Source organism: Aquarana catesbeiana, linkage group LG02, assembly GCF_042186555.1.
Source record: "Aquarana catesbeiana isolate 2022-GZ linkage group LG02, ASM4218655v1, whole genome shotgun sequence".
NCBI lineage: Eukaryota > Metazoa > Chordata > Amphibia > Anura > Ranidae > Aquarana > Aquarana catesbeiana.
Window position 1 is genome coordinate 302122343 of NC_133325.1, and position 14431 is coordinate 302136773.

Genomic DNA, 14431 nt, shown 5'->3' on the forward strand with positions numbered 1-14431 from the left:
CAGATCCCCCACCTGATAACGGGATCCAGGCCGGATCGGCAGCTTTTGATGCCCTCATGCTGGCGATCACGACATGCCAGGCTGCACTTACGACAAAAATTGAACATGTGCAAACCGAGACTGCCCTTCCGGGACCGTGTGGCGGAGGTGGAGCGACGGGTCTCGGAGACGGAGGACTGCCAGAGAGAACACCATACAGACCTCCAGGCCCTAAAACTGAGAGTGAAACACCTGGAATCAAGGGCTGAAGATGCCGAGAACCGGAACAGGCGTAATAACCTGCGGGTTCTAGGCCTTCCTGAAGGAGCGGAAGGAGAAGACCCGGTGGGGTTTATGGAGGAGCTGCTGCCAACCTTGCTGCCCAGAGCTAAGTTCTCTCCACACTTCTCTATAGAGCGGGCTCATTGTATTCCAGCATCAAGAGGTCCCCCGGGAGCCCCCCCCGCGCACTTTCATATTCAAACTCTTGCATTACCGAGACTGTGACACAGTGCTGAGGGCGGCTAGGCTGCAGGGGGAACTCAAATTAGAGAACACTAAACTCCTCATTTTCCCGGACTACACAGTGGAAACACAGCGTCAACGGAAGGCTTTTGATCATGTCAGAGGCATGCTACGCCAGAAGGGGGCAAAGTATAGCATGCTATTTCCAGCCCGGCTGAGAGTCCAAGACGGGGAAAGGATCCAATTTTTCACATCTCCCAGTGAAGCTGCAAAATGGGCTGAAACACTCCCTAACTAACCCCCCCCTCCCCGCAGGTATGCTAGACTCTAGGAAATGGCTCAGAAGACTCTCTCTTATTCAACTGTACACTCTTCCTCATAGTGGCTCCTCCTCGGCTGCATATACTGACTCAGTATGTTAGACGCATAGGGGCACTAGATCTAACTGTGTTTAGCTGACTAATGTTCTGTAAACTCTCCCCCCTTGTGTAAGAATTAATCCTCAGACATACATCTGCTCCTCAGCTAAGCTTCTTCTGACGAGGAGGTGAAGAAACATAGATTCCCCCTTAAGCGGTGCCCGGGACCTATTTGAGACTCCTCTTTTCAGACCACATATAAATATACCTCTGGAGAGGTGCTGTATGCGACAGACACCTAAACCTTTCAAGGCAGCCAATAGATGTACTTTTCTCTGGAGATGGTCAGCTGCATCAGGATTGACTGGGGGGAATGCTCTTCCCCTCCTAATTTTTTACCCTCTCCACCCCCCCCCTTGTTACACTGTGGGACGGGTGATGGGGATGGAGGGGATGGAGCGCAACTTCTCATTGTTACTGGGATATGCCACTTATAGAAGAGTCAGTACTGCATATTTCATGAGACTATGATTGTCATGACCTAGGGTGGATGGTTATACTTTAATTCAACTGGGACCTTAAGCTTGTGCCCCCCCGGGGACCCGGGAGATCTACACTCGATATCCTTGCCGGACTACAGACTATTCCTCCTTTTTCTTGTTTTTGTGTTACATTTTGTTTTTCCCTTTTTTTTCCCTTGCAGTTAAGCCTGAACTGAGAGGCAGAAGCGCCTCTTGCACACTACCCTCATGTTTGGCTGGGAAGCCAATTGTTGTTTGGGAAGGGAAGCCCTCCTGCTGGAAGTGGGGATGGGCGGGTGGGGTTGAAGGGTTAAGTTGGTCTGCTGTTGCGGGCCCTATTTTTTTTTTGTTTTTATGGCTTATGACAGTGCATTTGGCGATTATGGTGACCTACATTGTAACGCGTGTAATGGTTTGTGTATGCCCGTCCGAGCCTGGGGGTTTTGATCAGAGAGGCCTGACCCACACCTATTATCCTTTAATAATCATGGACAGTTATTATGTCCTCCCTTAAGATAATCTCCTGGAACACGAGGGGATTAAATTCTCCTATTAAGAGATCACTAGTATTCCAATTCGTTAAATCGTATCACCCCCACATATGTGTGTTCCAGGAGACTCACCTAGTAGGGAAAGAGACTTACAGCCTTTAAAAAACTGTGGGTAGGCTACCACTATCACTCTACCCATTCTCATTCTTAAATCCCTCCCCTTCAGGCTTCTCGATCTGGCTCAAGACACAGAGGGCAGGTTTGTTGTGATACATGCCTTATTATACAATGTCCCTTGGGTAATTGTGGGCCTATACCTCCCGCCCCCGGCCTCCCTTCATGTATTAAATCAGATTACAGCTAAAATAGCTGAATTCTCTACTGACAAAGTGCTTTTACTAGGGGATTTCAATCTAGTTCCTGATGCAGGACTAGATAGACTCCTGGCTGCTGGTACGACCCGACAGGGTCTTGCAGACTGGGCAGACACCTATGGGTTTTATGACATCTGGAGGTGGAAACACCCCCAGACCAGGGCACACACCTGTCACTCAGCTTCCCATAGAACCTTCTCCCGCATTGACTTGGTCTATGCGGGGGTTCGGTTCTTCCTAAGATCCGGGATGTCAAGATCCTCCCACGAGGTATCTCAGGCCATTCTCCGATCCTCCTGGAGCTGGATGCCTCACTTGCCCCGTCAGATAGGCTCTGGCGTCTCTCCAGATACTGGATATCGGACACGGACGTAGAGCAAAAATACAACGATGAGTCCTACAGGCAGATAAATCCTGATTCTGCCTCGGCCTCCTCGGTCTGGGATGCCTTCAAGGCATTTTCCAGGGGACAGTACCAGACCATTATAGGGCAAGTCCGTAGGACACGTAGAAAGGAACTAACAACCCTTGAAATTGAGGCCCAGAGACAGGAAGCCTTATATGTTCGATCCCCAGACCCATTAGTTTATGCCAGGTTGCAGTCTCTTCTGGGAGAAGCTCTCCTCCTGAGGACGGCATTGACACAAAAGAGACTCCTCCATCAAACGCAGAGAATATTCGAGCAGGGGGAGAGATCGAGTCGGCTGTTGGCCTGGCTCTCCAAGGAACAATCATTGGGAATGTCCATAGGTCAGATCCAGACTAGAGATGGAACTCTCACTTTCACACCTGAGGGAATTAATCGGGAATTCGTATCTTACTATCGAACGCTATATAGCTCCCAGATAACATATGATTCAGCAGACTTACTGGCCTATCTTGAAAACATTGATATACCAATCCTCACCCAGACTTACGCTGATAAACTAGATGCCCCTATTAGAATAGAAGAAATCCAAAAAGCACTTAAAATGATGCAGACGGGTAAGACACCGGGACCGGACGGTTTCCCGGTGGAATTCTACAAAACGTACACAGAACATTTGGCCCCTAGACTCCACTCTCTGTTCAACGAGTCCCTTAATGACGGACACCTTCCTGACTCCATGCACGAGGCGGTGATTGTAGTCATTCCTAAACAAGGCAAAGACCCGACCCTATGCGCTTCATACCGCCCCATTTCTCTCCTAAACGTAGACGCAAAAATCTTTGCCAAAATCCTGGCTAACAGGCTAAATACTATCATTACAGCCCTGATACATCCAAATCAAAACGGGATTCATGCCAGGCAGAGGAACAGACATAAACATCCGCAGACTACATACACACATAGCTATTGCCTCCCCCGATAACCTGGGAATAGTGGCCTCACTCGACACGGAGAAAGCTTTTGATTCGGTCGAGTGGGGCTACTTACAGGCAGTCCTTTCTAAATTTGGATTCGGTCCCAAATTCTTCACTTGGCTACAAATGCTTTACGCCCAACCCAGAGCTCGTATCCGCACTAACGGGGTCCTCTCAGAGGGGTTTAAGTTGGGAAGGGGTACCAGACAGGGGTGCCCTCTCTCTCCGACCCGGTTTTCTTTGGCACTTGAGCCATTAGCCATCCTCCTTAGAGCAGACGATCAAATTAAGGGCATTAAGGTAGGCCCATTGGTAGAGAAGGTTTTGTTATACACTGATGACTCTGTCCTTTATCTGGCGGATGCCTCTGAATCCCTAAGAGCAGCCCTCGCGGTATTTGATAAATTTGGCTGGTTTTTGGGCATCTGAATAAATTGGAACAAATCGATCCTCTTCCCCCTCTGTCACTCGATGCCACGGGCGGATACTGGAACCCCGTTGGGATGGGTTGATGAGTTTACCTATCTGGGGGTGAAAATAGGGAATGACCTGACTAGTTTCCTAAGTAAAAATGTACTTCCCCTGTTGGCCCAGCTTCAGCAGAGATGCTCAGCCTGGAAATCTCTTCCCTTGACTCCGGTGGGCAGAGGGAACCTCCTAAAAATGATTTTTCTGCCAAAATTCCTTTACTACTATTTCAGAAATACCCCAACCCCTATCCCCAAATCCTTCTTCCGCAAACTGGAAAATGTGGTGATCTCCTTCATTTGGGCAGAGAAACCCCCAAGAATAGCAAAAAATACACTTTATCTTCCTCTGTCTGGTGGCAGTCTGGCGCTGCCTAATTTCCTGATGTATTACTGGGCGGCGGTTCTGGTGACAGTGAGATGGTGGTTTTCACAGCCTAAACAGAACCCCGCAGTCACCCTGGAGGCAGCCTTATTGGGATCTTATACAGCGTTATCTAACCTGCCATACAGGGGACCGAAGTCGATCCCTGCAGCGACGAGTCTTATGAAAACCACAATTCAGGTATGGAAGGCGTCCAGGGCTTCCCTCCTGAAGCCAACACAAATTTCCCCACACACTCCATTATGGGCTAACCCCATGCTCCCCCACCTCTTTACTGTCCCGGACCTGGCAATCTGGGCTAAGAGGAGTATCACAGCGATAAAGCATGTTATGCCTCGGGGGGTTATAATTTCATTCCGGGAGTTACAATCTGCTCATAACCTTCCGAGGCATTTCCTATTCAGATATCGGCAACTACTTCACGCACTAAAGACCCAATTCCCCTCCCAGGTGACGCTAGAACCTGACCCAATAGAGCGCCTTCTGACCTCAGGGATGTTAGATAAACCTCTTTCCTCCTTATACCTTTATCTAACAGTAGCTCATGAGAATAGGAAGAATGGTTCATTGACCAAATGGCAGAAAGACATTCCTTCATTGGGTGAAGAGGAGTGGGAGGAATGTTTAACCACGTTTATACCATCCATGATAGCAGCTAAGGATAGATTTATCCAATTGAAGTTTATACATAGGGCTTACTATACGCCGGAAAGGCTAGCAAGGATTTACCCTACTCTCAGTCCAAAATGCACCAGATGCGAACTAGATACGGGCACCTTTTATCACATGGTCTGGTCCTGTCCCAAAATCCGCCCATTCTGGAGTTCAATTGCAGACACTCTGGAGACGATGTGCGGTGTTGAGATACCACTAGACCCATTTACTTTGTTGTTGAGTCACTTGGAAGATATAGAGGGAGACCGTTATACTAAATTATGCCTAACGTAGTCGCTATTTTATGCGAGAAGGGAGATACTCCTTAAATGGAAACAAAGTGAAGCCCCAACTAAAGAAGCATGGCAAAGAACGATAAAAAATGTGTTACCATTATATCGTATAACTTATGAGAGCAGAAACTGTCCACAGAAATATGATAAAGTGTGGTCGAGTTGGATTGATGCATGTGGTTAGTCCCAGATCGGGAGTGGAACTCTCTAGTGCAAACCTTTGCTGGGAAACTCACTCTTCACGAAGGGAGAGTTGGGGATTGCCCTCTCCTCCTTGTTCTCAGGGCTACATGATGTTTGATTGGACAGGGGGTCGGGGGTGTTTCCCCCCGCCCTTCTCCGAGCCCTCCCCCCTCCCGCCCCCTGGGGTCGGGGAGGGGGGGAGGGAGTTCTAATATGGGCTGGAGTAGGGTGTCTGCTCCCGTCTAGGTATGATACTCGGGGGACAGCCCCCCGATCCGATCCAATCTGACATGGGTTTCTAATAATCTGTATGTTTACACCCGTTGACTATCATAAAATTTACAGCACCTCGTAAGATCAGTTTAATTAAACTCATACTGATGTACTATAACTAATCACCTACTGCTTGATCCTGTCAATGATACTTGTCATAATGTACTGTCTTGTTTTTGTGTTCAGAAAATAAAAAACTTTTCTGTTAAAAAAAAAATATAAATCAGAAAGCAGCCATCACTACAAAATGTGCACTTGTACTACAACAGAAAAAATATTACAATGAACTCAAAGGGCAATGCACTGATAGCGCTTCACTGTTTGTAATATCATATATCTGAACATGACCCAGAAACACTGCCATCCTTTCTAGGCCAAAGCTTATTTAAAAGGGTCTGTTGCAAAGTGGAAAACTGTTCTGTGGTCAGACGAATCAAACTTTGACATTCTTTTTGGCAACCATAGGTGCTGTGTCTTCCAGACTAAAGAGGAGATGGTCCTTCCAGCTTGTTGTCAGCACTCAAAAGCCTGCATCTCAGAAGGTATGGGGGTGCAGCTTGCACATCTGGAAAGGCAAGATCAATGCTGAAAGATATATCCAGATTTTAGAGCAGCGTATGCTGCCTTCCTCTGCCAAACTTTCAGCAACTGTTTTTCTCAGTTCCCAGACAGTTACAGAGTGTTGGTAAAAGAAGAGGGGATGCTACACTGTGCTAAACTTGGCTCAGTCCCAACTTTTTTGAATCGTGTTGCCATCAATTTCAAAATTACCTTATTTTTTTCTTAAAATTGTATATTTTCTCAGGTTAAACATTTGATATGTTGTTTTCTATTGTGAATAAAACACGGGTTTATGAAACTTGCATTCTGTTTTATGTAGATTTTACACTGCATCCCAACTTTTTGAGAACTGGGGTTGTACAAAGATATTGTAACGTTACTAACCAGGTTTACCCAAGTGGATAACCTTCATGATTTCATAGCAATGTGCAGGTTGCTACAAGTTATTTGCCTTTGTTAATGTTAGAGTGTAGTGTAATGATGTACTCTAACAGAAATTACTTTATGACACAACGCAGTGGTGGCTGGTGCTCAAAATTTTTGGAGGGGCACAAACAAACTAAAGCATGCAGAAAAAAAAAAAAAAAAAAAATCATCAAATGCAGCCTCACTGTGCCCCATTAAATGCCGTCGCCAATGTACCCCATCAAATGCCGCCACTGTGACCCCCACCTGCCCGGCACTTACCCCATGGGTAAGTGGCGGATCAAGCAGCGTCGAGCTGTGTCCTCCGTGTGTCTCTTGCTTCCTGCTAGGCATCCAATAGCAGCGCCCGTCCTTTCAGCCAATCAGGTGACAGGTATCAGACCCACGCTACCTGACTGGCGGAGAGGCGGTTCAGTGTTAAAAAAGCAAATATTCATTTGCTTTTCTAACACACCTGGGTGGGCTCCGAGCCCAATGCTCTGTGCTCCAAGTCCACCTTTTTTGAAGCCTATTAGAGCCTATGGCTCTAATTAGGTGCTTCAAAAAAAAGAAAACCCTGGCGCTGTAATTCAGGCGCCCGGTACCCTAAAAGTGACAGGACGCCTGAATAGAATGAATGCATGCCCCCCATAGCAAGCCACCTTTCTATTTTTCACTTTTTTATGTCACACGGTATTTGCTCAGCAGTTTTTCAAACACAATTTTTTTGGAAAAAAATACATTTTTATTTTTTTTTTTGCATTAAAATTCAAAAGATACAGAAGCCACATTTTTTTGAAAAATATACAAGATGATGTTACGCCTTTACAGGTTACCACTTTAGATTTAGAGAGGTTTAGTGCTAGGATTACTGCTCAAGATCTGGCGTTCGTGGTAATACCTCATGTGTGGGTTGATTGTGGTTTGCGTGTGTGCAGCACCAACACGTGTGTTCCTCTTTGCACGTGAGCACTTACATTTTTTTTTTTTTTTTTTTTGGAAACTGTTGCTTGTAAAAAAAAAAAATTGAATCACTTTTATTGCTGTCACAAGAAGTGGAAACATCCTTGTGAAAGTAAGAGGCATGTGACAGGTATTCATTATGGGGAGATCTGGGGTCAAATCCACCCTTTGCCCTTAAAAGCATTCAAAACACCAAGATCCGTGTTTTTGAATGCTTTTCATTTTTTAAAATGGCGCCGTTGACATCAGGGTAAACCAGAAGTGATGTCAGGTCATCGCTTCCCGGTAACTATAGCAGAGAGACACTCAAAGCCGATCCTGCCTTTGTTCGGCTGTCCGACCAGCCATCAGACACGGCGGCTGGACGCTCAGGTGAGCCCGAACAAGAGAGCTGACCACTGGCTCTAAAGAACGGTACTGGGGTGACGCCTGCAGCTGCATCATCATACCTGCATTATTCCGGTATAACAACTTGAGGTCCGGAAACATATGTCGTATGTCACTGGTCAGCAAGTGGTTAATATTGGAAGTTATTCATTTGGGCCAGCTTGACCCAAGCTTTTTAAAGTCACAGTAAAAATGCAATTCTACTTTACGCAAGTTTGTATGTAGCAAATAAAGTAGTCCTCTATCATTAAGCACCTCACTAGAGGCCACTGTATATATACACGTCCTGGTCGGGCAGTGGTTTTACCGGGATCATGGTTGAGGCTACAACCACTATCCCGATGTCATTTTTTTTTTCAGCCAGCGAGTCTTTCATGTAAACATATTCTCGAGCTGCTGGGCAGCCGCTGAAATACTTTTACATGTGGTGCAAGGGGGTTCCACCCCCCCCCCGCCACTGCCATTACCAGGCTAGCCTGAGCGATCGGGAAGCCCGGGAGTGATGTGACCGGCGGCATCCATGTCCAGGCTCACAGAGAGAGGAACTGAAGCTGTTCCTCTCACTGTGTGATCTCAGAACCGGCGAGCGTCGACTATGTCATCACTTTCAGCTCTTCATTTGTTCGTTGCTGCGCGACCAGTAAAGCAACCGATCAGACTGATCTGTGTCTGATTGGCCCCATTGGAGCCCAAAGGAGAGATGGGGGGTCTAACAGACGCCCATCTTTCCATAAAGAATACCTGTCATTGCTATTGCCATCAAAAGGGATGTTCATATTCCTTCTGACAGCAATAAAAGTGATCAATAAATGTTTTTTTTTTTTTTTTTTAAACACTGTAAAAATAAAATAAATAATAATTGAAAAAAAAAATGTTTTAAATGTTCAAAGCGCCCTAGTCACCCCGTGCTCACGCGCAGTGGAGAACACACACGTCAGTCCCACGCGCATATGTAAACCATGATCGCACCACACATATGAGGTATCACCGCGATCGTCAGAGCGAGAGCAATAATTCTAGCGCCTCCTCTGTAAATCAAAACTGGTAACCCGCAAAGGCTTTTAAAGCGTCACCTATAGAAAATTTTAATTACCATGGTTTGTCGCAATTCCATGAGCGTGCACAATTTTGAAGCATGACATGTTAGTTATCTTTTTATGCGGCATAACATCAGCTTTCACATTGTAGAAATTTTTTTAACTCATTAAAGTGTATTTTTTCAAAAAAAAAAAAAAAAAAACTGTGTTTGAAAGACTGCTGCGCAAATACCGTGTGGCATAAAATATTGCAACTGCTTTAAAAAAAAAATAATAAAAAAAATAACATATAAATATATATAATGTTTGGGGTTCCAAGTAATTTTCTAGTACAAAAGAAAAAAAAAAAAAAAAAAAGAAGTTGATTTTTACATGTATATGAGAAGTGTCAGAATTGGCCCGGTTTTAAAATAGTTAAAATAACCACCTGACAGAAGTCCAGCCCACCACACATGCTGCTGTTCTGGAAGTTTTTATTAAAACTTAAGTTAAGCCTGCATGTAGGAAATAAAATCATCTTCCTTTAAAATACCTACTTGACAGAAGTCCAGCCCACCACAGCCATTCTTTAAGGTATGCATGACCTCCTTGACCTACAGGCAACGACAAAACAATAATATATGTTATAAATGTGATCTGTCCGCTTTAGAATGGTAATGCACTGAAACAATAACGTAATGTATTCTTATACATTGGCACATGCATTACAGTTCTCATAATGGCGCCAACCACTTAACTAGTTATTTGAAAATTTTATTGTGGCAATTAAATGTTACGTTATCTATGAAGCCAGCCTTGGCTTGTGTTTTCAGTATTACAGAGGAGTTAACATGTTATCATACTGACACTACTTAAAAAGGGACCTTGCAGCTAAAATACAAGGTCAGCTTTTTAAATTCCCCTCTCCCCTCCACACATAACGCAGCATAAAACTTTTAAAAATGTTTTTTAAAAATTCCTGTAGGGTGAAAAAGTATAGTATGGGCAGGAAAGTATAGCATAGGGTGTCATCCTTCTTCTGAAAAGATCTGGAGGAGGAGTAACCCAAATCACAGTAAAGCTGGCCATACACTAGGCAAACTTTGAAGGACCATGACTGAAAAATTGTTAGTTGAACGGTGGTTGCATCAAATCAGATGCAGCTGCTGTTTGGGTATTTTGGCAGCCGCTGGCACCAGCTATCAGAACACAATAGGCGCAGCGGGAGATGGAGGAATCTAAAAAAAAAAAAAAAAAAAAAAAATTTCATGCACCCCGCAGGCAGGAAAAAAAAAAAAAAATCTGTATGGCCAGCTTAAGTTTACGCTCCCAGCACTGTGCTGCAGTGTCTTCTTGCAAGATATGAAGTGCTCACCATTCACCAGAATCTGGTTAAAGTGGATGTAAACCCACTCTCATCTTTTCTAAACTACTGCCATATTAGTTATCTATAAGGATATACATGCCTCCTGCATGTATCCTTGCCTGTCAAATGTCTCCCCTCTGTTATGAGACCCAAAAAACTGCAGATTGTGTGGGTGGGTCTGTTGTCCGGAGCTCGGTGGGTGGAGTCGTGATGTCAGTAGGCTCCCCGCCCACCTCTACAATCCCCTTGTCAACATGCATTTTCTCCTGTGTATTTCTTACAATGAACTTCTGCTATGATCACTAACATACAGTCAAAACCCGGAAAAAAGTCACCACATGACTTCAGCATGCCCAATCATGCGGAGGTGTGGAGCAGCCAATCCTGGGAGAGCTGGAGAAGAAAGGAGGAGGGGATCTGAAGTACACAGAATGCCTCTCTCAGGCTCCTGCATGAGATATGTAAATCACCTGTCACTCACACCAGGGGGGAAGAACTGACTCCTATTTCTCTGGTGTCAGTTTTTATCTCACCGAAAAAAAAGATAAGAGGATTGCTCAGAGCTGGATTAACTCTTCGCAGCAAGACTGGGCACAGATGACATTAAATCCTATACTGTACAAGGTGCAAGCCTTAATTTAAAAAAATAAATAAATCTGGGTTTATATGAACTTTAAGGAGGATGTTGTGCTTTTTGTAGTTGCCTTTCCTCCTGCTTTTTTCCACTTTTACTTTGCAAAAAAACAGACCTTGCAAGTATAGTGTTTTGATTATTATTTTTTTTTTTAATCTATACACATGGGGGAAAAAAAAAAAAAAAAAAGAGAGAAGATCAGCTTCACATAAACATCATTTTTACTCCCTATTTTGCAAAAAAGTGTGATGTGCCCTAGGCTTCCATTTAAGGCAGAATTTCAGTTCTGGATTCATTCCAAGATACTTGAGATTTCAAAACTGAGCAATTTGGTATCGAAGGTGGACTACTTTTGTTCTATGAGAGAAATGCTTCATTCTTACAAAGATTCCTACAATAGCTTCTATGAAATTAGCAGATGGCTAGAGTTTAAACCCTTTGGTGCTTATGGTGACTTAGTAGGCCTCCATGTTTAGAACGGATTACTGATATATGAAATGGATCTAGGTAACCAAGGCCTGGCTCAGGAGTGCGTTCGCGGTTTTATTGCGGTCTGCATTTCTGTAGGAAAGGTGCCTCCCCTCAGTTTCTGTGTTGGTAACTATCATCACTGGGCCTGGAAATTAGGAAGTTTGTATCCGGAAAATAATAAAATTCCTGCGAGCCTCAATCAAAGCTTAATAGATATCACTAACCAGCTGCAAGCATTACACACGTCTCATAAGCTCGTGCACTTAGAAAAAAAATAGTAAATAATACGCTGCGCTTTAGAATATTACACAATAAATGCGTGCTGAGGATTAAAACAAACACGTGTAGTGTTAATGTGACGTAAGTGACATAGATGTAATATGACCACAATAAAACAATAAATATGTCAATTAAAAGATAAATAATAAAGTGCTCATGTGCATCCAAGTGCTTTGTAACACAGATATAAGTGTCCGGTGGTATATAGGGAATAACACTAGCCCCAATTTAAATAGCAAAAAGTGCTATTGTGCAAAAACAAGTCTTTTTATAAAACAATACTGTGACAATCCTGTTGAAAAAAGTGCATATGCGTGGTATCCAGTAATGGCACCGCTGACATGCTTATAAATCCATGAGTCTAAATATGATTGACAGGTGTTGCAGATCATGCATGGGTGCTCTTATTCCAGTGACCCCCTAGGTATTGAATGCTCACCTTAGAGCGTGTGACTTAGCAAATATGCTCAGTCAATACACGCTTGTGAACCACCCCTGGGTTCTATAATGGTAACAGGATCCTGGGCTTCCCACGCAGTATCTCGGGAATAATGGGAAATAAAAAGACTTGATAGTGTAATATTGCTTTAAACATTTTATTAAACAAATAAGAACAATCCCCCAATGGTGTACTCACATGTACCAGGTGCATCAGTGCACCACTCTGTGAATTCCCCCTGATGAAGATACGATTACCCTGTATCGAACACATGTAGGGGAGGGGCCAGGACGGTATGACAGGCAGTCTATCTGCCTAGGAGGAAGCATATACCATTCCAAAACCAGCCGCTGTAATATTTCATGCCATACACAGAGTGGTGCACTGACGCACCTGGTACATGTGAGTACACCATTGGGGGATTGTTCTTATTTGTTTAATAAAACGTTTAAAGCAATATTACACTATCAAGGCTTTTCATTTCCCATTATTCCTGAGATACTGTGTGGGAAGCCCAGGATCCTGTTACCATTATAGAACCCAGGGGTGGTTCACAAGCGTGTATTGACTGAGCGTATTTGCTAAGTCATACGCTCCAAGGTGAGCATTCAATACCTAGGGGGTCACTGGAATAAGAGCACCCATGCATGATCTGCAACACCTGTCAATCATCTTTAGACTCATGGATTTATAAGCATGTCAGCGGTGCCATTACTGGATACCACGCATATGCACTTTTTTCAACAGGACTGTCACAGTATTGTTTTATAAAAAGACTTGTTTTTGCACAATAGCACTTTTTGCTATTTAAAGTGGGACTAGTGTTATTCCCTATATACCACCGGACACTTATATCTGTGTTACAAAACACTTGGATGCACATGAGCACTTTATTATTATTGTTTTAATTGACATATTTATTGTTTGATTGTGGTCATATCACATCTATGTCACATATGTCACTTACGTCACATTAACACTACACTTGTTTGTTTTAATCCTCAGCACGCATTTATTGTGTAATATTCTAAAGCGCAGTGTAGGAAGTTTGTATCCAACAGGAAAAAAGACCACAGCAAAAATGTTCATATGCAGTTCTAAACAATTGTGCTTTGTTTGCAGTACTGCAGCTGTATACCTGCTCTCATAGAGCCCTTCCTAGCCAGCCGGAGAAGTCCTTTCTTTTTTAGGATGAAGCTTCCCCCAATGAAGAAACTGGAGCTGATCGCCAATATGAGCCCAATATAAAAGTCATATTTTCCCTTGTCTTGGCTCATCTTGAAATGCTGTTAATCCAATCACATTGGTGTCTGTCCTACAGACCCAGATACATCGACAGAAGAATACGATCTCTTACGAGGAATCCACTGTTACATCTGTATGAAAAAAGGAATCAAGTCATTTGTAGTAATTAAGAGGAAAACAAAAATAAAACTGCTAATAAAAATTATATATATATATATATATATATATATATATATATATATATATATATATATACACACACACACACACACACACACTCGACAGAGTATTTTGAGGTACAAAGTGCATTCAAGAAACAAATAAATTCTATATCCCACCTACGGTGCCTTGCAAAAGTATTCACCCCCCTTGGCTTTTTACCTATTTTGTTACATTACAGCCTTTAGTTCAGTGTTTTTTTTTAATCTGAATTATATGTGATGGATCAGAACACAATAGTCTAAGTTGGTGAAGTAAAAGTAGAAAACTATATACATAAAACTATTTTTCAGAAATAAAAAACTGATAATTGGCATGTGCGTATATATTCACCCCCTTTGTTATAAAGCCCATAAAAAGCTCTGGTGCAACCAATTACCTTCAAAAGTCACATAATTAGTAAAATGATGTCCACCTGTGTGCAATCTAGGTGTCACATGATCTGTCATTACATATACACACCTTTTTGAAAGTCCCCAGAGGCTGCAACACCTAAGCAAGAGGCACCACTAACCAAACACTGCCATGAAGACCACTGAACTCTCCAAACAAGTAAGGGACAATGTTGTTGAGAAGTACAAGTCAGGGTTAGGTTATAAAAAAAAAATATCCAAATCTTTTATGATCCCTAGGAGTACCATCAAATCTATCATAACCA

At 43.3% G+C, this 14431-nt stretch overlaps 1 protein-coding gene across 4 annotated transcripts in view; it reads right to left on the reverse strand.

The window, feature by feature from the left end:
- NIPA2 (NIPA magnesium transporter 2) overlaps window positions 1-14431 on the reverse strand; it is a 58016-nt gene that overhangs the window by 13950 nt on the left and 29635 nt on the right. For all 4 annotated transcript variants that reach the window (XM_073614612.1, XM_073614613.1, XM_073614615.1 and 1 more), the window contains 2 exons: window positions 13448-13685; window positions 9678-9734 (listed from right to left, as the gene is read on the reverse strand). In XM_073614612.1, coding sequence (XP_073470713.1) covers window positions 9678-9734; window positions 13448-13586 — 196 coding nt within the window. In that variant the 5' untranslated portion in view covers window positions 13587-13685. The remainder of the gene's footprint in view (window positions 1-9677; window positions 9735-13447; window positions 13686-14431) is intronic.